The sequence below is a fragment of the Punica granatum genome, chromosome 3, assembly GCF_007655135.1.
Source record: "Punica granatum isolate Tunisia-2019 chromosome 3, ASM765513v2, whole genome shotgun sequence".
Classification (NCBI taxonomy): domain Eukaryota; kingdom Viridiplantae; phylum Streptophyta; class Magnoliopsida; order Myrtales; family Lythraceae; genus Punica; species Punica granatum.
The window spans coordinates 32,687,742-32,709,814 of NC_045129.1; the positions used below are offsets into that span (position 1 = coordinate 32,687,742).

Genomic DNA, 22,073 nt, shown 5'->3' on the forward strand with positions numbered 1-22,073 from the left:
GATCCTAGGGTTTTCGATTTCCACTTCATAATCTGAAGATCGGTCCTAGGGTTTCCGATTTCCACTTAACAATTTCAAGATCGAGGCCAAGTTCACCGTTTCCAATGGGAGCTTCACTCCATGGATCCTCGGACGAGATAACCGGACTGAACTGGCAAGAGAGTGGCAGAAAAGCTCAGATAGAGAGAGAGAAAGAGAATTAAGGTGGAACATAGTAGTTAATTTCTCTCTCCTTATCCGATTTCGATTAAGGTTTCTGTCTATCCATCAGGTTAGGTTTCGACCTAAGCATGGTTGGGCTTCCTCGTAGGGTAACCAAACCATGCCTCGCAGTATTGATTTCTTCTTTTCATTCTCAGAACAATTACTAGAAAGACAACATGTCAACAAAATAGGAAGCAACATCCAATTCTCATTCGGAACGGGCTCGAGAGCTTCAATCAGACTTAGGGAGTGAGGAAAGCAGCAGAATGTTTGGCTATTCTTGATGAGGAGAGGGAATGAGGGAATGAGGGAATGAGGAGAGGGCGGGCTCGAAGACAGGAGGGGTGGAAGGGGGAGGAAGACGATGAGCGGTGACGTCGCAGAGGAGGGAGAAGGGGTGGGGCAAAAGTGAAAATTTTGAAAACATTTTGGTAATTTTAAAATTTTAAAAAGTTTGGAGTTTAGTAGAGTTAAATCATGTTTCTAAAACCAAACGCACCCTAAAAGTCAGTTCACTGCTTTGGAGAAAATTTCCAAAAACTGAGTTCGAGATTGCAAATTTTGTATTCTCTAGTTTCTGCTATTTCATCGGAAAGAACCATGGAAGCGTCGAAGGAAGAGAACTCGACTTCGTTCAAGCTAGAGACCACATCAGAATATTTGTTATTCTGACTATTTTGTAGTCGTGGGTTTGCTCGGCCGTCTATTTTCAGGGAACGTAGTTTGTATGCTTTGGCTCTCAGCAATTCCGATTCTGATCGCAGCTATGAAAATTGCAGGTCACTAACGTAGCTGAATTTCTTCGATGATGATGATGATGATGATGATGTTACATCAAGTTTTAACAATGAAAGAGGTTTAATGGTTAAATTATATTCTTTTGATTTTCACCCATCTCTTCCAAATACTATCCAAACAAAAATTATGGAGGATCATATTCTTTTGATTTATCACTTTCTTCTTTGTTTTGTTTATTCGTCTTTTCGGTAACGAGTGATATGAGGATGTAATAGTCTTTTCGGAAAAAAACTCCAAGAGATTTGGCCTAATAGTTAAAGAGGAGATCATGTATCCATTGATCACAGATTCGAAATCCCTTGGAACTATTAATTGATTCCGGTGCCGATGGTTTGAATTCAGGTAGCAAAAGGTAGCTTCTCCATAAAAATAAAATAAAATAATTAACATAATCACCGAATTACAGGAAATAAGAAAATTAGAGAAAAGAAACTCTAATGTAACTCATATGGAAAAAGCCTTCAATCAATGGCCTAATATAAGCAGTCAAGCTCAAGATCCTACTTTGCGCCACCAAAAAAGAAAAAAAGAAAAAAAACACTGAAGATCCTACCTACCTACCTAAACAAGGAAAATGAAAAGCAAAGCTACGACTATAGAATTAAAATCAACTTCTATGCAGCTCCTACAGGTTCGGTGGTGAGCCCGTGCCCGAACGGGAAGAGCGGATCATAATGCCAGTCCCCAACATTCATCGGCAGCTGATCGACCGTCTTGAACCAGGTCCTAGGAAGCTTTCCTGTGAATCCGTAATCCCCGAATAGAACATCCGCCACTCCTTGGCCTTCTGTCCCAGGCAACCATGCCGCCACCAGGGCGTCCATCTGATTTAAGTACGGTTCAATCACCAGCGGCCGGCCTGACACCACGATCACTACACACTTCACAGTCTCACAAACGTTGGAGATGACGTTGGCCCCCGGTTCGGAAATCGTCAGGTTCTGGTTGTCCCCTGCTGTCTCTGCATAGGGAGGTTCTCCTACGGCGACGATTGCGTATGAGAAGTTGTTGGACTTGACAAATTCAGCGCTCGGGTTTTGGCTGTAGACAACTTCCGTGCTGAGGTTGACAGCGTTGTTAATGGCGTTCAGGATCGTAGTTCCTAATCCAATCATAAAAGAACACAATCCAATCAGAAAATAATCTGTATGCTATGTATCGGTTTCGCTATGGCATTAAAGCATGAATATCTCGTGGTCGGTTCGCGAATATTACCGGCAGTATGGTTGTTTCCGCTAACTCCTTGCCAAGTTGTGGTCCAACCTCCGCACTGATAGCCCAAGTTGTGGGCATGAGTTCCTGCAACCAATATTCTCGGCGCGTTCTTCGGGAGAGGAATCATCGGATCATCTGCATTCTCACCGTTCTTCAAGAGGACGAGTGATTTCCTCACAGCTTGCCTTGCCAAATCTCGATGAGCCTGCCAAGAGTAAGTGGAACCAACGTATTGTTCTGTGCTCTCGACATATGGAAGATAGTTGATCCAGAGAAACCATTGGAATGATAAGAGAAAAAAGGTCTAACCTGACTTCCGAGCTCGGCAGCTAAAGTCTGATCCGACAGAGGGTTCTCGAACAAGCCCATCATGAACTTAACTCTCAGTATCCTCCTGACTGCATCATCGATACGGCTCATGGGGATGATCTTATCGTTGACGAGTCTGGTCAAAGTATCAATGAATTCAGTGTGATTGTAGGGAACCATCACCTAGTAGGAACAAAGACATAAAACGTTTGTAGATTTAAGAGGACTTTCTAGCTCAAACAAACATATTTCATCGTTAAGTTTGGCGAGAGATCGTCACCACTCACCATGTCAATGCCTGCTTCAATCCCGGCTTGAACAGAGTACGTGTAGTTAGAATGAGGAGGATACGTTACCCGATCAATTCCCTGCCAATCGGAAATAACGAAACCCTGCAAAGTGTGATAGCAAAAATCGATTATGCAGAATGCAGGACAAGAACTGGATCCCATCAAAGTCGAATTCTTTGCCCATAATTCCGGAAAACCGACAAATTCGGGCAGGATAAATAATTTACCCGGAACTTCAGTCTGTTCTTGAGGAAGTCAGTGACGAGTGCGCGATTTGCGTGCATCTTCTTCCCATTCCAGCTCGAGTAAGAGACCATGATTGTCGACACTCCCTTGATGATTGCGTGGTAATAACCAGGCATGTGAATGCTCAGCAACCCATGCCAGTCGATCACTGTATTGTTCTCATTGATTCCCCCGACAGTCCCGCCATCACCCACAAAGTGCTTCGCGCAGGCTAAGACCTTGTCCCTGTTGAACAGATTAACAAACAGAAGGTTTGATAAGAACTTGAGATCGAAGCAAGTTCCATAAGAAAGGAATGAAAAAAATGACATACTTTCCACCGAGAAAAGGAACACCTTTTGGTGAACCGGCAGGGATGTCGCCCTGTAGCCCGGGAATCAACTCAGTCATTTCCTCCACGATGCTTGGGTCCTCGCTGTAGCTCTCGTAGCACCGGCCCCATCTCGGGTCTCTGCAGACCTGTCATGAGTTCAAACATATTTCTTAGTACTTGATTGATTAGGGATGTATAAATAGAGAATAGGAGATTCGAGGTCTTAGTTACAGCAATGCAGGGAGCAAAAGCATAGTTAATGCCGGTAGCCCTGACTTCACGGGCAGTGGCTGCACCTATCCTCTTCACGAGGTCGGGATCCCTGGAGGAACACGATCAGGGAAATCTCGTCCGTTATTTGGACATACGACGATAGAAACTCTCAATACATCAGTTAAGAGTGTAGTATAAACTTGCCTCGTAGCACCAAGACCAACATTATGGGGAAAGATAGTAGCTTGGTACACATTATTGTGCCCATGAAGCGCATCGATCCCATAGATCATTGGGATCCCGAGCCGGCTCGAGAGCGAGCCGTTCTGCAGCTCGTTGACCATGTCCATCCAGTCCTTGGGCGTGGCCTTGGGGAGAGGCACGGATCCTCCGCCGCTAAGGACACTGCCGATTGAGTAGTTTCTCATTATCTCGGGCGTGACTGCCACGCGGTCCAACTGGACCATCTGGCCGATCTTCTCCGCGAGGGTCATTCTGTTCATCAGGTCCCTTATTCTCAAGTTGATGGGCTGCTTCGGGTCCTTGTACTTCATGGACTGGTCCTGTGCTTGCACCATTAATGGTGCCCACAAGCTCAGGAACAGCATCAGCCCCGCCAAAGCAGTTGAGTTCCCCGCCATCTACATCCACAGCCAAATAATAAATATAAAAAAAAACCTCAATCAATACGAACTTCGAAGAATTAAAAACGAAGCGATATCTGAGCTTCGCGCCACTGATCGCCATGATCCACGTTAACAACTAGCAAGTCCGGCCCCACAAGCCATGCATAAAGATGAAAGATATTGACTTAAAGCAAGAAACAGTGCAGAAACAAGTAACAACTACAAACAACCAAACCTGTTAACTCGGGAAAGTCCATAGTGCAATCAGTTATAAGGTGCAATCAGTTAAACAATGTTGCCGACAAAAAAAAAAAAAGACACAGACAGATGAAGACAAAGGGGTTGCTTGCTGGTCACTGCACTTACCTTGAATCAGAGAGAGAGAGAGAGAGAGAGCAGTGAAACAAGTCTCAATGGAAGAATTGCCAGTGCGTTATGAATCAATGAAGGATGAGGCTGAAGCCCTTTAAATAGATGAATGTTGCAGACAAGAATTGGAATTAGATGTCGTCAACGTTATAGATTGAGTAATCTGCGAGACAAACAAGGGATCGAGAGTGCACTCATATCATATCAGTTAAACACTCCCCGGTTTGTTAGGGATAATGTTGATAGTCTTTAAATTTTTCAAATTAATTTTTCAAATTTCTTAAGGATAACCGTTGAGTTCGTTCTCTGTTCCCGTAATTTGTGATTCGTTGAAAAGGTAAAACAGTTGGGGGCTTTAAGGATATTTTGCATTGATTTTTCGGAATTTATGAGTTATCAGTCTATCGGATTTATATCGTTCCGTTTGGTTTCGGAGTCGCGATTTAAAATTTTAACTTTAACTTTAACTCAACACATTACACAACAAAACATATTTTTTCAAAGTCAAACTGGTGAGCCCCATATGTTATTTGATATATAATCCTATACACTACCTAATACACTACACAACAAAAATGGTGAGGTCCATAGGCCCTGTATTTTTTTTTTTGTCTTTTTTCACAATCAAAATCAAACGCACTGATAATCTCCTCCTAGAAATTAGAATGAAGATTGCTTTTTCCGCATATATTGATTGATGAAATCTATCCATATCGATTGCTATTGCTTTTCGAATTTCCGAATTCTAATCTCTAGGAAAGATTGCAACTCCATCTGCAAAGTCGTGGACACGCAATACTAGAGGAAAGAATTGAGCATGATTAGTGCAGTTTCGGATCCCGTCTTAGTGATGTTTGCCGGAACAGTTATCACTTTCGCATCTTTGCAGCAAACTTTTGCCCTCCCAATCACTTCTTAAATCACAGTAACATACAATGTTTACAAGATGATACATCCTTCTTCCGGCCCTCAGCTGCGTAGACATACAATAACCGTGAACATGCCACACTGCAAATTCAAAACAGATCGAGATCTACTTCTCTGTACAGAACTCTCAAAGAAGTCGCATCTCTCGCCTTTACAAAGGTCAGAAACATCCTGAACAAGGTAAAAAGCCAATCAAAACTGATTGAAGGCTTTTACTCGTACCTTTCCTTACTAGGCGTCATCTCTCCCGAGTCAGAGCTAACTTGTAGCAAATAGGGATCTCAGCTCGTCCTTTTAACACAGTTAAAAGAAGAAAGTATTCTGATTACTTCCGTTCGAGTAGTACTCGTTGCAGTTAAGGAAACCCCAGAAATGAGAGATGCCGAATTTCCCGTGTTTGGGTGACCTGAGATAGATTCTCTGCAATTCTTCCATATTCTTGTCGAATTTTTGCTTTATGGTCTGCACCTGTGAAGGCAGATCAAAGAAGACATAATCTCTCTTCTCGTGGTGATCATTCGTAAATAAGAACTCCAATACAAACTTTGAAGTTTCTTGTCAAAACAGTAATCAAACTAACCTTGTCCAACAAATCTGCTCGAGCTCCAGTATCATGTACACCTCTGACCAGACAACCTCGAAAGTCCAGAGCATATTGCAGCACATTCTTTATTATGCTACCGATAGCCCGTGTTTCCTCTGATAAGAAACATCTGCAGACAAAATTACATCCGTGCCGTCAAAATCGCTTCCATACATACTATTCTTAATCAGTAGAAAGCTTAATAAATACTTACATATGAAGAGAATCCATAAGATATTCCATGTGCACGGACTCGAGATCCATCATGTCTTTTACCTACAAAGACCACAGTAAGAACCATCATTCAGAATTCGTCAATGAAAGAGATTTGCGGATATGGTTGAAAAGTACGTCACACCTTATGTTTCAGTAACTGAAGAAATCTGCACCATGATACGTGTGATAATTGCGATTGCACGTACTGTTGTAACATGGAAATAAAATGGTTCAATTGGTGCCTAGCAACAGGAAAAGAGAAAAGAAGGTTATATTAATAGAGAGAGTAGCAGATTCCACCCGCATCCCAAATGAAAGAGTTCACGCCGAAATTTAAAATCTGCCAGGAGTGAGATGCTCTGAGTGAAAGATAAATTAAGAGTGTTCCATAAGTAGCTAGTAGTATGGAAAACTACCACCAATAAGACCCGTTTAATGCATGCATATACTATTGCATGATTACCTCATATTTATCAAAGTCTTGACGTGACTAGCTTCTAGTTCTTGCAGGTGAGAATTACAATTTCGATCAGTTTGATGCATCAAATCCTGCCAATAAAGATAATAATTAAGATCCATCCAGGAAGAAAATTTTATTGTCAGCAAACATAAAAAGAAATCAGCCCTCTCGCCATGACAAAGTCAGTTACCCTGTAGTTTTGATATTGAGCGACTAAAGAATCATTTCCTCGAACTCACCCCTAACGGAGTACTTGAGCAACTGCCTTAATTTTGGGATTTTGAATGAAGAATAAAAAGTATAATTGGAGAAAAAGTCGAGAAGTTAGATCAAAATGCCTCAAAGCCAACTGCTTGATATTTCATTATTTGAACCTAATCAATATCAAACTAATGGATATGCATGTTTTGAGACTAAGAAACAGAAGCATTGTCTCAAATTACCCATACATATATAGAGTGAATACACTGGCAAAAATGAGAACTCATACCTTCAATAAACACCATGAATCAGTTAATGAGAAAATGGCGAGCTTGACTTTCATCAAAAAGTTGAATATCTCAGCATATATCTTCAGGGCAGATGGAGTTAAAATAATGCTGACTGGCCAATTCACACGATAACCCAAATGTAGAAAATCAAAAGAATGGATTCCTGTAAATGTCGGAAAGCTCACAGTCAGCAAAATTTATCAGAGAATATACCCAAAAGAGATAGAAAAAAAGGACAAAAAGCCAATACTGAAACAGAAACAGCATGATTAAATTACGGATGAAGAGAGACACCTGTTGCAGAAGCTGACAGCGGCATCCTGTCATGTTCCTCAAAAAACACGAACAGCCTATCCTTATAATTGTTGCTTTCACAAGACGACCTCTGAATTGACGTCTCAAGAAGCCCTTGGATATCCGATGCTCTCTGCTCTGCCTCTGTTGCAAAACCTCTTGACTTCTGCAACCCAAAACACAAAGCGAATGGAATTAGAAGAAACGATGGCACGGTCTCCTACAACTAACAGAGGAGAAAATCATCTGATGAAATTTCCAAGAGGAACATACATGATGCCAAAGAGACATGATAAACAAATCAGCCCAATCTGCCACTTCCATGAAATGGTAACGCCGCAATGTCAGTAAATGTTGTCTCAAGTCAAATCCATCATCGAGCAGCTTTATGGTTAATTTGCTAACATATTTATATCTGGAAACATTAAGGAAAAGTAACATCTGAAGAAAATCCATGAAACAAACAATCTGGAAACATTACATTTTAGACTAAAGTATAAATCAAAGTTGTTAAAAGCCCATTAAAATATAATTCTTAGTTTCTTTTGCTTAACATCTTTAACTGATTTTACCCTAGTATGTTATCAACACCTTGAGCAGTCAGGAGCAATATCAGCACAGCAGCTTAAGGCAATTAGATATGCATGAAAGCCTCACTATTTGACAAGCAGATGTCCAGTTTGAGCTATCCATGGCTGAATATAAGGAGCAGCAGCACAGGGAAGCAAGCACTAAGAACCAATACAACAAAGGAAATCATCCTCTGTAATCAGCTAATATAGAAGGATACTGAAGCCAGATCTCCTGCAATATACATTTCTCAATGATAAAATCTAGAGGGATCTCAAAAATATCCGACGAAATTTCTCTTCGGCGACTGACACCCCTTCTAACAGGTTCTATTAAAGTCCCGAGCAAACTCTCCCAAGCACTACCACCAGAAATATTGGTTGAGATAGCATCTTCCTTATCGTGTTCTTTTAGATCTATCTCAGCAAGAGCAGCCAGTGCTTCAGTGTTCTCAACAAATACATTGTCAGAATTTCCCTTCACTGAGGTTTCACATTCAGGCTCACATATACAGCCACCATCCAATTTTTCCACACATACCCTAACAGCGTCTTCAACTGAGTTAAACTCAAAGCAAGGCAACGATTTTCCATAGATATTGCAACAACTTGCTCCAGTCGTACTAATTGTGTGTGCAAATGCTTTCATTGACAGCATAGGGTTCTTACTGAGAAAATTTGAATCTCTGAAGTCTGAAGACTGCAATGTGAAGGAATTTGGAGTTTTGGTGGCTCCATCAAATGCATCGTTGGGTAATGTTCCGTCTTTAGGATAAGGCCTTGAAGGTCCCATTTCTCTGAAAGAAATAATATTCCCTGTATGTTTGGCTTCTCTGTTGCTTGTATTCAAGTCAAACCTCGAAGACTTTAACCAAGTGTTATCATGACAAAGAACAGAACCTGACTGAGTCAGCTCTCTAAATTCCATATCAACAGATTTGTATCTTGAGAATGCTCCATCAGAATGAGAAGGTCCTATACTGCCAAGGATATCTACTCTTTCTGAAATTTCATGCGAACCACTTTTCTCGTGGCATGGAACTTGATTTGTCTCATCTAATTTATCTTCTAGAGAACTTCGAGAGAATCTTAAAGTAGATAGATATTTGTCTTCAGGACAAGATGAACCATTAGGAAGCTCAATCGGCTCCTCGGACTCTATCTGCTCATTGGAGCAATCTGAAGATGAGCAGTAAGATGAATCAAGCAGATCTGCCTCACAGGTTGAAGTGGCGTCATCAGAATCCATGTTGTCAACCCTGAGAAGAGGAGAGATTTACCATGGTCGAGAAGGAAGCAAAAATTCAAACCGAATTCGGACTTAAAGAAGTAAAAGAAATGCAAAAAGAAGAATAACCATATAAGACATATGGCCCTTATAGCATCTTGAGAGAGAGAAATCACCTTTCTCCATCAGCTGCTGGAGGAGCAACTGGGCTGTCATTTAACATAAATGAAACCACAGCATCCAAATTCCCCCAAAAATTTTCAGGCACATGAACCCCCATACCCGATGCTCCAACCTGAAAACATCAAGGATAACGTAGTTATGAAAGGTTAGGGGAAAGAAAAACAAAGATAAGCAAGCAGATAGAATAGAAGAAAAAGAATGCATTATCAAACCAATGCTTTTAATGACTACATCCAGAAGACTTAATTCATCATGAATAACAAGGGCAAACTAGGCAGCCCATTATGACCACATTATATCACATAAAGAAGAGTTTTTGGTACATTCATCAGAACAGCAGAACAATATTATTACACTGCGTTACCTGGTGATATCTAAACTCCAACTTTGTAGATATCTCTTCAAGCTTCTCCTGCATCTTATTGTAATAACTGTTCCTTGAAAGTACCAACCCCTCTATGTCCCTTTTGCTAAATGTTAGTGGAGATGTATGGGCTGGATCCGAAAAGACTTTCCAGCAGGGAAGAAAATCATCGTACGTATTGATCCCAGGAACAATATAATTACAAAATTCAAATAGTTTAATCAGAACTTGAAGCTGTTGACCAGCTCGGATAATTGGAACCAAAAAATCCTTCAAGAAGCTAGGAACAGAAATTCCTCTCCGGACCTGATGAGAACAATCTGCAGCTGTCAGCATTAGGATATCATCTTATAAATAATATAATTATCATGCCCCGGCCCCAGCTATCTATGTTACCTGAACACTTGCCCCAGGTACGTAGCCACCTTCACCTTGTGAACAACCTCCAATGTCAGGCACATGTTCCCCCATAAATTCCTTATAAGGATCATTAATCTCTGCTTTGAATATCCATGATCTGATAAATCCAAAATATGGTTCACATGATCGAACAAATAAAAACTTGAGCAGCGCGCGGTGAGCAGGATCAGCAGCCTATATAAGAAAGTTATGCAGAGATGATGCTCATCCTCAACCACGTAGATTGAATTCTCAGGACACTTTATCTAGTGTAAGAGGAAAGCTATTCATACATATAAAAGCAAAAAAAGACAGATCAATCCATGCGCAAACTTGGTTCTGAGCCTTATGAGCTTGAAAGAAACAAAGTGCACTGTGCTGATTCAGGAGAAGCAACAGTAGTTTGAAATATAAATCTTTGCACCATATGTCACGTCAATTTTGCATTAGTATCTTGTAACACATGCAGCAATCAAGAACTTATATTCTTCTTTCACCCTCTATTTCCTCAAAATTACCGTTAAATTTCAAAAGCATGAAACAAGTGGAAGAAGAAATATTGGCAGAATAGAGTAAATTAGCAGACCTGTAATTGATCATGCAAATAAGAGAGCAAATCACTGCCTCTGGGGAAGTTTGTGAGCTCCTCTACTGCTTTAGCGGTCAACCCCTTAAAGGACGACAGGGAAAATCCAAGAGCCACGTTACGCAGGTTACATATACTTCCCAGAGCTTCAATTTGGGTCCTTACTTCCTTGGTATGTAAATATACTTCCAATAGTGTAATTTTTGAGAGCACTACACTTGTTAGAGACCCCATATGATGAGGCACATCGTGAGGCATAGGGACAGCCTCAGATGACCGCCTCAATCCTACTGAAGCATATAAGGTGTCCAAGGCACATGTATAACCTTCTAAAACCTTGTTCACAGAACCTGCAAATGCCTGATTTACCAGACCAAAAGGAAGGTGTTCTTCCTTCCCCACTTGAATATGGCTGTCACCCTCAATTCCCAGCGTTTCCACTTCTACTTGTCCAGTCCCATTTAACTGGCCATCTAAGCTCAAATTCATAAAATACCCAACAAACTTCCGAAGTAGAAATACCATACAGCCAGAGAAGCCAATGGATTTTAGAATATTTCCCAGCACATGAGTGCTTGAAGATCGATTCCACAGGCCATTAACCCGATGGGAGGTTCTGTCAGCTGGGTCGGAACAGAATGCAGCAGAGAGCTTTTCAACGCTAATGACTGCTGATTCCAGGCCTTGCAGTGCATTCAGTGCCAACCTAACCAAACTTGCTTCCTATTTCAAAAAGTTTGAGAAAACAAACTAGATAAGGATACAAAGGATAAGGGGGTATTAGCAGGAAAAACCGATACTTTGTACCAAACCCAAATGATGCATTTTAAGTAAATCGATATACTTCAAATCCATCGACTGCTTAACCAACATTTGACCGGCTAAAAATGCAATAAAAGTCTTCCTGGCCATCAAAGAACAAAGTAGAACAATACAAAAGGAAGTATCTTCTACAACAACAAATTGACAGCCTACTCAACCCATAAAGAACGCGAAATTTGCTCCCGGAAGAGCAAAATAGCAGCAAGGCGATGCAAATAGCTTCTATGCTATGAAAATTTCCAGCTTCAGCTAACCTTTACAAGCACAACTAACCGAAATGGCACTGCCCAAATAGCCCAAAATGGCGTGCGTGCTGTGATACATACGTAAGAAGCGACGGAGATCCGGGAAAGCACATTGACTCACAGAAACGGTAGAGGTGTCGAAGAGGCGGTTCTCAGAAGGAGAAGGGGAAGAGGAGGCAATGCGCGAACGGGAGACTCCGCTCTCCGAAGGAATCGACTCCCACGGTCTCGGAGGAAGCCATGGATCCTCCACTTTCAGCTTGTCGTAGAGCGAAGCCAAGCTCGACTCCACCGCCATTCTCGACCTCAACCACTTGACACTGTGATGGCGACTGATGGGTATCCTCGATCTTCGGAATTGAGCGGGTTTACTCCATCGATTGATGCTCAATTTTCGACCTTGCAGCCGCTGGCGGCGATTGCTGAGCAGTGAGCAGTGTCTAACAGCAAATGCAGAGAGAATTGGGGAGAAGGAGATTTGCCGGTGAGGAAAATGGAGGGAAAGTGATCCAACTCCTTTCAGTCCACCGTGGAAAATATTTTCTAGGAAAACAGTTTTCCAGAAAATGAATTATCAAGATTCTCGTCTTGTCTGGGTTTTGTAGGATCCATGCAATCAATCATATCTGCAAATTTGTTTCCTGGTGTTTTGATAGTAATTTAAATCGAAATCTGAGGGGTGCTAGCTTAATTGCTAGTTGAAGCATACGAAATTAAAACAATCGACTTAATAAAATTTTAAATGATCATATCTCATGATGTTGCGGTGAAAAAAATCAATAAAATTTCTATTATGAATAATAATTTTATGATAATTATGGGAGTGATTAATATTTATTTTCTCATTTTTTTATAATATAATTAGTGATTTCTCGCGCCATATGAGACAAAGTTGAAAGTTTCAATTTGACAAGAAAGTTCAGTTACTTTCATGCTTTTGCATGGACAAAATAAAGGGTTGTTGGACATTTTTAGCACACAAGATTGTGGGTGAGTTACTCTGCACACCGTCGTCGAAACAATAATGAATGCTACCAGTAAATATGAAGACTTCAGCAGCATATGCATATCGGCGAAATTTCATTCTAAACCTGAAACAATTCGATATATTAGAATCGTCTGTTATTATCAGCTGCCATTTGAATTTAGCAGCTCCCGAAAAGTGGGAAGACAGCATCAGAAAGAAGAAATCTAGCGATAATCTCGGACTCTGATCCATACAACGGTACAGACACGAGCAACTCAGATAGTAAGAAGGGAACTCAATAAGCACCTCTCCCAAGAAAACCACGTTATCTGATCGGGAATTCCAAGCTTGCAGCGACCCATTCATTAAGCGATGGGCACCAAGATGATGCCTTCAGGGAATGTAATGTCGGGAAAGCTTGTATAGACCCTCACTCGGTTGCACAGCAAGTAGCTTGGGGTTTCCCGAGCCTTCATCTTTGTCGAGCATATAGTTGAAGAAGGACGAAGATGCTCAATTGTAAGACTGGCAGCAGCAGCAGCAGCAGGCAGTAGAAAACGCGAGGATGGTACTAATTCGGGTGGTGAAGACAAATTTTCTTCTTCAACCATCTCATCAGATTTCTGAGTCAGTCTGTACAATTTCTTGTTGCAGTCTTCGGCATCATCTACTCCTAGTATATAACAGAGGAATAGGAGCAACTTTCAGTCATATTCAACCAGTGCGAAAAGTTCAGGGAATCAGAAATAGTTTGTTGTGGAATTGGTGTCATATGATACCTTTACATTTTTCATCGGGTTTTTCATAACTGACGCTCGAAGCAGCAACTGAACCATGTTCATCATAGGGACTCTGCGGGGACTTGGAAGTTGGGATCAAGTCTGAGCGGGGAGGGCTTTTACGAGCTTCTTCTGTCACAAGGAGACTGGGAGATGTAGACTCAGTTATCCCGCTCGATTTCCCTATGTTATGATGGTAACAGACAGTAGATCAGTCATCAGTCAATCAAGGCGAACGTAATGAACTTAACAGATTGCGGAGATATGTTAGTCGGTTTTCTTTTTTTCACTTATAGACCAGCAATAGTGATTAAGCAACAAGTTTGAGCAGGAGCAGCAGCAAATTCAGGAAATTATAATGTTCGTAAGACCTACAGCGCACCGCAGCACACTGTTACTGTCCATGAACTGAATTGATCGCAGTTTAACACGAGCAAAGGATAGAAGTTATTTGCTGTACAATGATATTTGTCATTGCAATTATTCTTCTATGTTCACTGATCGATCAAATGAGACATTTAGAGAAACTTTTCATTGAAAAAGAAGCAAATTTGTTGGACACCGCGCGTCGAGGCAGATAGACACAGAGGCGTATAAATCGGTGAAAATCAGTTACCTGCAGAAGGAGCAGAAGAGAAGTGGAGGAAAGCGAGCTTCGCAGCCTCATTCTGAGCGTCTTTCAAGGAACCGCAGGCAACCGGAGCATCAAAGCATCGGCCATGGAGATGAATAGATGACCGGAAGCGAGGGTAGTGATCCGGACCATCTTTTATGGCGGAGTACCTCGGCAAGGCCCATTTCCTCTGGTGGCACAGCTCTTGCAACTTCGACTTGTACATTGACTAAACTCGACTTGTCTGTCCCTCTCTCTTTCTCTTTAGCTTCTCAAAGAAGCAACAACGAGATATCGAACACAACTGAAGAAAGGGAGAGAAAATAATACAAAAAGCGAAAACCGATGTTCTTCCGGCATGATTTGTACTGCTAGGCTTGCATGACAACCTTGTGCTTCAAACATTATGTGCGGAGTTAGTTAATGAGATACTTCATCAGTTACAAACACGGTTTCTGTTTGGGCGTATGACTGACCCGACAGATGAGCCCATACTAGGCCAACTCGGGGCGGATCGGGCCATGGGAGGACCCATCTGCTCTTTCGTTTTAGATTTTTCGAGCATGGTTTGGTTCTAACTCGGATATCATGCGTAGAAACTGAAGTTCTACATAAATTTAGCTAGGCTTTATGGTCAGAGCTTCGCCGGAATACATTCGTGCCCGTTTCAAGCGAGTTAAAATGTCGATCCGAATAAAGAGGAAATCAGGAAATATCAATCAGTTTTAAGTTTGATATCACATGTGTGATTTGGTTTTCTGTATGGCACTGTACATGAAATGTGATTGGAACTGAAATCAAGCAAAAATCAGGAGACTTGCCCAAAATTAAATTCCATTAAAAATAACGCTATTGATTTATAATTTCAAAACCCTCTGCGGATATTACATCAATAAATTTACAAGCATGCAATTCATCTAAATTAAATTCATTGAGATTCCGACGAGCATAATTCATTTATGATTAGATTGAGTCGATTCCAAACGGGGCATAAAAGACTAATGTAAAGTTCGATTTTGTTGGCACGGATTGATTTCTACTGCAAAATGAGCACACTCGAACCTAATAGGACCACCAAGTATATGATAGTAGTAAACATGGATATATATATATATATCTATATATTTATTTATATATTTATAAAGCGAAACCTAACGAAATCAAGAGGTATAAGAATTGAACGTAGAATTTCTTAATTTCGAGTCGGTGTTATGTGTTACTCTATTAAGAATAAGACCTCTTGTTCAAGTGAACATAATTTTAATCTTCGCCTAGTAAATAAAATCGTTGACCGTAAATTTAGTCAGCAAAGTCTTTGTATTTTTGAAGTAATTTCCATCGACTCACAAAAAAAGAAGATTCCTGTTTTTTTATTTAAAAGAAAAAAAAATTACCAGAGAGAAAACCGAGTGGAGAGATTCCCGATATCATTGATCGTGGAATATGTATATATATTTTTAAAAGTCGCGAGTTCCTTCCGGCCCAAGAATCAGATAATTAGGGCTATATAAACAGCAGCCCCACGCAATCTCAAATTCCTAACTCTCAAACAGCAGCTGTATATAATGAATTCACAAATCACTCTCTAGGTATATCCCGACTGCGGCATCGGGTAATTATTCCGGCGCCCTTTTGGATAGAAGGACTCGAGATGTGGTGCAGCCACTGTCTCATAAGGTGTGTCCCGGACATAACAGCCGGCACCAAGTAAGTTACTCGGCCGTGATATCTGTGGTTGAACTGTTCTCTTTGTTTTGTTAGTTTAACGATCGATCAGGCTCATAAATAGCCGAGCAATGCAATCGTGCAATTGTTGATTCGACTGATCCTGGATGAACATGTTCGTTGTTGCAGGTCTTGTCCAGAATGCGGGAAGATTTTGGGCTACGTCAAGGTCCGAAAAATCAGCAAGAGACAGAAGAAGCCCATGCCGAAGAGGATCAAGAACAAAACCACTGCCCAGATTGTTGCGGAAGACGGAAAAAATCACCCGGCATGAGTCTTATTTAAAGGACTTCATCGTTTGTGGATGCATTGACACTATGACTAGGAAAACCGAAAACGATGATGATTATAGTTTTAAGGATGTGAATCGTTGCCTCGGAGCCGACTGGTATTGTCATGATCTATGCGATACACGTTTAGCTTGATTACTCCTTTCTTTATGTAATTATTAAGATGCTTTTAGCTAACATGCGTTTTACTGTCCTAATTCTTCTCATGCTGATCGATCCGATACCGTACATCGACCAATGTAATTCATACCCGAAAGTATGCCAGGAGAGCCTGAGTCCCCAATCGTTCCGATAATACAATATCTCTGAATACAAATTGCCAGCTATTTGAATTTCCAGTATATAAATAATAAAGGTTATGAGTTCAAGCACATATTCGCACTTATCACGTATCCAAACAAAATCAAAATCACAAAACTAGCAACAATTTTACATTATCTATACAATTTATAAATCGTAGAATCAGATAAATAATCGAAAATATTAGAAGATAATTTCCAAATTTTCAAAATTATAGTCTCAAGCAATTATTAAACCTAACAAGTCTCCCCAAAAGAATATGTTTTACATATATTGCTTAAAGAAATAGTACAGTTCCAAACTTAAAATCCATTGTTCAAAGAACATTATTATATTATGCATAAATTCTTAGGTGATTACCTGTAGAACGCATTTAGCTGAATATAATCATAAAATTTTAGCAATGATCGTGAAATTATTTATTAAACAAATATGGAAATTTAAATTAAAAACATTAGTATTATGTTGCAACAGTTAATATGAATATTAGCCCCTCACACACTCAAAGAGAACTACTTGATCGCCACCCCAACTCTATACAGCTGCTTTCCGCGGCCTAATTCTTCTTATGCTGATCTATCCAACCTCGGTTTGAAAGATGCACACTCTTTTAATTACTGCAAAACCCGTACAAAAAAAACGGGCCAATAGGTTCCTGCACTCCTTTTTTACATATATGTTCTGATACCACGTAGTTTCTAGTTTTGTTTCCGGACGTTCTGCGAACTGTCCAGGAAATTAAAATATGAGCTGACCTTACAATTGAAAATATGCTGTCGCTGATAAATATGAGGCCAAGTCATCTGTCTATGCATATTGCCACAAATACAGGCAAGACTGCTGGTGAATTGCTTCAGAACCTACAACAATTATTGGTTTCGACTCATAAAAAGTACTATCGTGCAGAACAACATAGTTTCAAAAGTAAAGGCTTACGAGTCTTTGAATAGCACTTAAATATTATATACCTGTATCAGCCTCGAGTAAGAAGTCCGTGAAGAGAACCTGCGAATCCCCGCTTTCTTCCCTGTACAATCGGAAAATTGGTCTATCTCAATTAAAGCCTGATCAGCGCAAATAACTTCCAGAAAGGCTAGAGCAGCCGAGAATATAGGTTTATTACGAACCCTCTCATTATTAAATAAGTCTTCTGCAATTGCTTCCATTTGCTTTCTCCTTTTCTCTTCTTTCACAGACTCTGCTACTTCCTCATTTCCATAGTCCGAATCCCTTAACAGAGAACGAATATTCATGGGGCTCCTTTCGATGACTAGCAGAAACGCCAACATAGAATGGAAAAAGGCAGGGAATGAGGATTATACTTGTAAGGGAATTTCGAGAAGGGCACAAGATTGTTGAAGCTGTTTCCTGATGGAGTTTGCCTCTGAAATTCATTCCACAAACCGAATCAACTGACATTATGCTCAGAGAAAGCAAAAAGAGTAGATACTTAATTCCTCCTTACCTTTCTGAAGCGTTTAAAATTTACTTCAGCAGAATCATGAGAACTCCTTGCCAGTACATTCATATTTCTTACTATGATATCTTGGGTGTAAATGATATCAGAAGTTCCTTCATCGGATTCATCGATTTTATCCCTTCTTATTACCACACAGCCATCACTGTTCTTCCTAACCTTCTCCTCACACATGGAATGGGCATTTTCTGATTTCAAAGCGGCATAACCAGGCAAAGCATTTTCTTTGTTCTCGGTGGTTTCTTCCATGTGAACTGTGTCTGCTTCGTGCACAGGTTTGGGCGTGTCAGCTTCATCGAGTGTGATTGGCCTCGACGTCTCATCTTCTAAATCAGAATCGGCTACAACTGTCTCGTCTGTAGAGCATGAGGATGAGACAACAACTGCAAAGGGAAATAGCAAGGGAGAGATTCGATTTAGTTCACCAGATCTTCTGGTTCAGGAACCTTGGAGCTCTTTTAAACCTTAACTCGAAGTTTACCAGGCGGTGCTCTCAGCAAAGATGAATTCAGATGACCACATAATATGGCACGTAATAAATCCTTCTCATCCACCCTGTGCAATGAAAATTTGCTGATACGGTTGCCCTGGGATTCTTCAGTGTTAACATACGCCACTCGACTATTGTCTAAATCTTCCGAACCCTGCAGCAGTTTCACAATAATGAAACAAGGAGAATTCCAGTTGAGAAAACAAGGAATGGTTCGTGGTCACCAGAAAGAGGAAATATAGTAATGTCACAGGTTTTTCAAGAAACATTATTCAACTGATGTGATGATGCAGAAGCATTACCATCCCCGATGAGCGAAAGCCTAGAGAAATTTCAGCCACTCAAATAGAAAGGGGTCAAGAGATGTTAAATACCTGACTAGAAGAGCAGAAGTTATCAATTGATACTCTCTTTGCGCCAGCAACGTCCAATAGCAGTTGCAATTTATGCCCAAATTTATACTGTACAAAAGTAGAAAGTCAGACACCTCAAATTTGACAAGAGAGCTCAAAACTTTCTTGCAGTGACTTGAGGGTCCAAGTATCACCATTCGTGGTGGTTCAAGCACAAATGTATATCCTTCCAAACAAGTTTCACGAGTCTTAGGGTCTGTCACTTTGACAGAGACTCCTCCCACTGATAATGATGGAAAGTGGCTGAATAGGAAAAAGGAAGGCTGTCATTTTCAAAAGCTCTCTTGCATAAAATACTTGTTTGAAATAGATTAAAACTTACTCACTGCAGCTCGGAATTTCATTTCTGATGCTTTTCTCTGCAACAAACTAAACATGGTCATCCATTAGATAAGCACATTAGATCTGAATCAACAGTAAATTAGAAAATTCATATTGATTTGTTCCTGCATCTGAAGCACAAGAAGAGAGGTAATACGTTTCTCTGCTTAATATAAAAACAGTCATATACTGAGAAAAGTCGTAGAAAATTCATTTGTCCATTTATTGATTTGTTCCTTTTTGAACATGACAGACGAAACTATTCTCCACTTACCTCTACCCAACTGCTGAGAACAAGAGGTTTCTTCATGGCAACAGCATCAAGTATACTTTCATTCACTTCCATAAATTGATCAACAAGCACATGGGTGCAATCTTGATTCAAATGATCAACCGTGGAAGCACCTATAAAGAAAAAGATTTATCAAAGAGACGGCAACATGAAAATGCATTACTTCTATGAGGGTTGACTAATTGAACTTCTGTCTACAAAGATCAAGACATTTCTGAATATATCCCTTTAAGAGACATGTACTGCAAAAGGGGATCATAATAGACTATCTAGATATGCATACACATAAGCCGCACAACAGATACTTTGAAATAGTGATACTTGATCTCCGTTCTCTCTCTCCCACTCTCAAAATCTCTCTCCTCGCATTGTAGCTAGCTATGACATTTTACCATCATTGTGCTCAACAGAAAAAACAACGGCAGGAGCAAAAGAAACGAGAAAACCAGGGGCAGGAATGAAACTCTGGATGTAAATCTTTTCTTGTGGAAGCAACAATACCATATGCCAATCTTTTCAAATGTACCGAGTTGAAGCTGGACAAACACTAGGTTATGGAACTAATCACTAACCAATAGATGATAGTTTCTCACGGAGTTGGCAGTCCACTTGAGAGAGTTCTGAGGAAAGAACCAAAACCACCAGAGGGACAAACGAAAACCTGCAAAACTTAGTAATATTGACTTCAGTATCTTATATGAATATTATAAAATTAATGCCCTACAACAGGGCCAATCATGACAAACATCTAAAGTACCAAGAACAAGCAAGTGTCAAAACTGATGTAGCCAAAACTAGAACTTGTAATATTCGTTCCAAGTGCTAATTACCCTACTGCAAGCAAAATCTCCATTCATGTAAATGAGAAAACCGAAGAAGATGCTAAGTACCTGTAGATTGCCTTCCCAGCTCCAAATGAAACCAAATCACCATTTCTCAAAGTTGACTCCTTCTCATGAACCTTTTCCTCTGAACCAAGATTTTTGTTGATAAATGTACCGTACTTCGAGAGATCCCTTATTCTGACTTTAGGAGATTCAGTTGCCCCAGGACTCATAGAAGTAATTGTATCAACAATTATCTCAGCATGGACCCTAGACACCCCTTTGTCCTTGTTCACAATTATCTCACAACCTACCAAGACATTTAAAGAAAATTAACTGTGAAACAGCTAGCAGATGATTTTTTTAGCTTCAAAACTAGAGAAGATCAAAAAAAGAAAAGTCAATAGTTGCTCTACTGAAATAAAAGGCGCCCACCTTTTCTGCCCACTTTGAAAGTTCCCTTTGAGAAGATGTAATACTTCTCTTCACCTGCTTTGAAACATCAAACCAAATGTCACAGATGAAAAAACTTTGCCAATGACCTTTCATGAGTTTAGCAGCCGTAAAAACACAGAAACTGATATTATGCTTACTCTCTCATTCAAGCTTTGATCTTAGATAGCATAATGCATAGAGGTATATAGATATAATGTATGCAGATCCTTGGCATATATGAAGGGAGAGAAACAGAAGAGCATTAGTTCAATGAAATTGTTTCAAAGCCGGACTCCAGTACCATATGACACCGATCAAAGGTTCACTACCGACTATTCTGAAAGCTCAAGCCTGCTAGATCAAGCAATTATCTACCAATTTCCCTCAACCACAGTGATAAAAGTCCAATTCAGTCGACGTGAGCCATAAAATACTGAAACATGACATAATTCGAGCTCAGAGCTCGAGATTCTGTTCCATATACAATCCTAAGTATATCCATTTCAACTTGAACTGGAAAATATTTCACGGAGCCGATGTATGCTAAAACTTAGCATCCAATTTTAATCGCCACTTCTCAGCCAGTGAAAAGCTATGGTCTTCCTACTATACACATTGTAATCATCCGCGCCATATCTCAGGCTCTAGAGATGGCCAGAATCAACATACTCGAGCTTATTCAAAGCAATGGCGTAATTTACTCGACTGAATTTCATCAAATATGTGCGCTTGCTCGTCGTAGCAAGCACTAAGCAATGGAGAGGAGAGAGAGTCGGTTTACCGGAGAGAGGATCCGCGGGGAAGAGGCCCCACACCATGACTGCGACTCTCCCTAAACGGATATCTACACTTTTCAAGAGTCCGATGAACCTTGCAGCGGGAAAAGGTTCGATCTCCTCAGTCTGATGAACTTCCGGAGACGATGATGATACTTCACGTTTGAAGCTCCAGCGTCGCCGCTGTGGCGGGTTGAGTACACGGAGCTGTACGGCGGAGTACTGGCGGAGACGGCGGTCTCGCTGCCGCTGGGTTGCAACATTGGGCCTAAATGGGCCCAATTGAGCCGGTTCCTGGGCCCTTTGATTAAAAAAATAGAATATAATAAATTGGTAAGAATAGAACGAAAATCAAACTAGGAATTTCTGGACTACCAGAAGTATTTTAGTTGATTGAAAGTGATGTCCATCGGGTTTCTTG

General features: G+C 40.5%; 4 protein-coding genes and 1 long non-coding RNA gene across 6 annotated transcripts; 1 reads left to right on the forward strand and 4 right to left on the reverse strand.

Annotated features, from left to right (window-relative positions):
* Nucleotides 1-1,368: 1,368 nt before the first annotated feature.
* LOC116200725 (beta-glucosidase BoGH3B-like) lies at nucleotides 1,369-4,695 on the reverse strand. Its single transcript, XM_031531582.1, has 9 exons — nucleotides 4,581-4,695; nucleotides 3,793-4,229; nucleotides 3,607-3,697; nucleotides 3,376-3,521; nucleotides 3,044-3,287; nucleotides 2,814-2,918; nucleotides 2,527-2,709; nucleotides 2,218-2,422; nucleotides 1,369-2,104 (listed from the first exon to the last, which is right to left on the reverse strand). Exons 2-9 carry the CDS (start codon nucleotides 4,227-4,229, stop codon nucleotides 1,617-1,619), a joined length of 1,899 nt encoding a protein of 632 aa, XP_031387442.1. The 5' UTR covers nucleotides 4,581-4,695; the 3' UTR covers nucleotides 1,369-1,616.
* Nucleotides 4,696-5,465: 770 nt separating this feature from the next.
* On the reverse strand, nucleotides 5,466-12,509 carry LOC116200724. The gene is made up of 14 exons (XM_031531581.1): nucleotides 12,072-12,509; nucleotides 10,884-11,606; nucleotides 10,295-10,492; nucleotides 9,899-10,204; nucleotides 9,528-9,646; nucleotides 8,345-9,382; nucleotides 7,828-7,969; nucleotides 7,555-7,720; nucleotides 7,260-7,423; nucleotides 6,773-6,858; nucleotides 6,452-6,551; nucleotides 6,308-6,369; nucleotides 6,091-6,223; nucleotides 5,466-5,978 (listed from the first exon to the last, which is right to left on the reverse strand). The coding sequence occupies exons 1-14, from the start codon at nucleotides 12,246-12,248 to the stop codon at nucleotides 5,814-5,816; spliced, it is 3,579 nt and encodes a 1,192-aa protein (XP_031387441.1). The 5' UTR covers nucleotides 12,249-12,509; the 3' UTR covers nucleotides 5,466-5,813.
* Nucleotides 12,510-13,057: 548 nt separating this feature from the next.
* LOC116201548 (double-stranded RNA-binding protein 1-like) lies at nucleotides 13,058-14,628 on the reverse strand. Its single transcript, XM_031532810.1, has 3 exons — nucleotides 14,313-14,628; nucleotides 13,697-13,879; nucleotides 13,058-13,590 (listed from the first exon to the last, which is right to left on the reverse strand). Exons 1-3 carry the CDS (start codon nucleotides 14,533-14,535, stop codon nucleotides 13,283-13,285), a joined length of 714 nt encoding a protein of 237 aa, XP_031388670.1. The 5' UTR covers nucleotides 14,536-14,628; the 3' UTR covers nucleotides 13,058-13,282.
* Nucleotides 14,629-15,828: 1,200 nt separating this feature from the next.
* Nucleotides 15,829-16,650, forward strand: LOC116201494. The gene is made up of 2 exons (XR_004155885.1): nucleotides 15,829-16,016; nucleotides 16,164-16,650. It is a non-coding gene; the product is annotated as an uncharacterized LOC116201494 (long non-coding RNA).
* Nucleotides 16,651-17,028: 378 nt separating this feature from the next.
* LOC116201493 (nijmegen breakage syndrome 1 protein) lies at nucleotides 17,029-21,903 on the reverse strand. Of its 2 annotated transcripts, none has more exons than XM_031532744.1 (14): nucleotides 21,658-21,903; nucleotides 20,877-20,930; nucleotides 20,508-20,751; nucleotides 20,190-20,278; nucleotides 19,600-19,730; nucleotides 19,327-19,373; nucleotides 19,139-19,247; nucleotides 18,966-19,052; nucleotides 18,583-18,745; nucleotides 18,090-18,484; nucleotides 17,947-18,008; nucleotides 17,752-17,854; nucleotides 17,593-17,651; nucleotides 17,029-17,484 (listed from the first exon to the last, which is right to left on the reverse strand). In XM_031532744.1, exons 1-13 carry the CDS (start codon nucleotides 21,692-21,694, stop codon nucleotides 17,598-17,600), a joined length of 1,575 nt encoding a protein of 524 aa, XP_031388604.1. In that variant the 5' UTR covers nucleotides 21,695-21,903; the 3' UTR covers nucleotides 17,029-17,484; nucleotides 17,593-17,597. The 2 variants fall into 2 exon arrangements, with proteins under 2 accessions (XP_031388604.1, XP_031388603.1); XM_031532743.1 differs by having other exon boundaries at nucleotides 20,877-20,933.
* Between the last annotated feature and the right edge of the window lie 170 nt (nucleotides 21,904-22,073).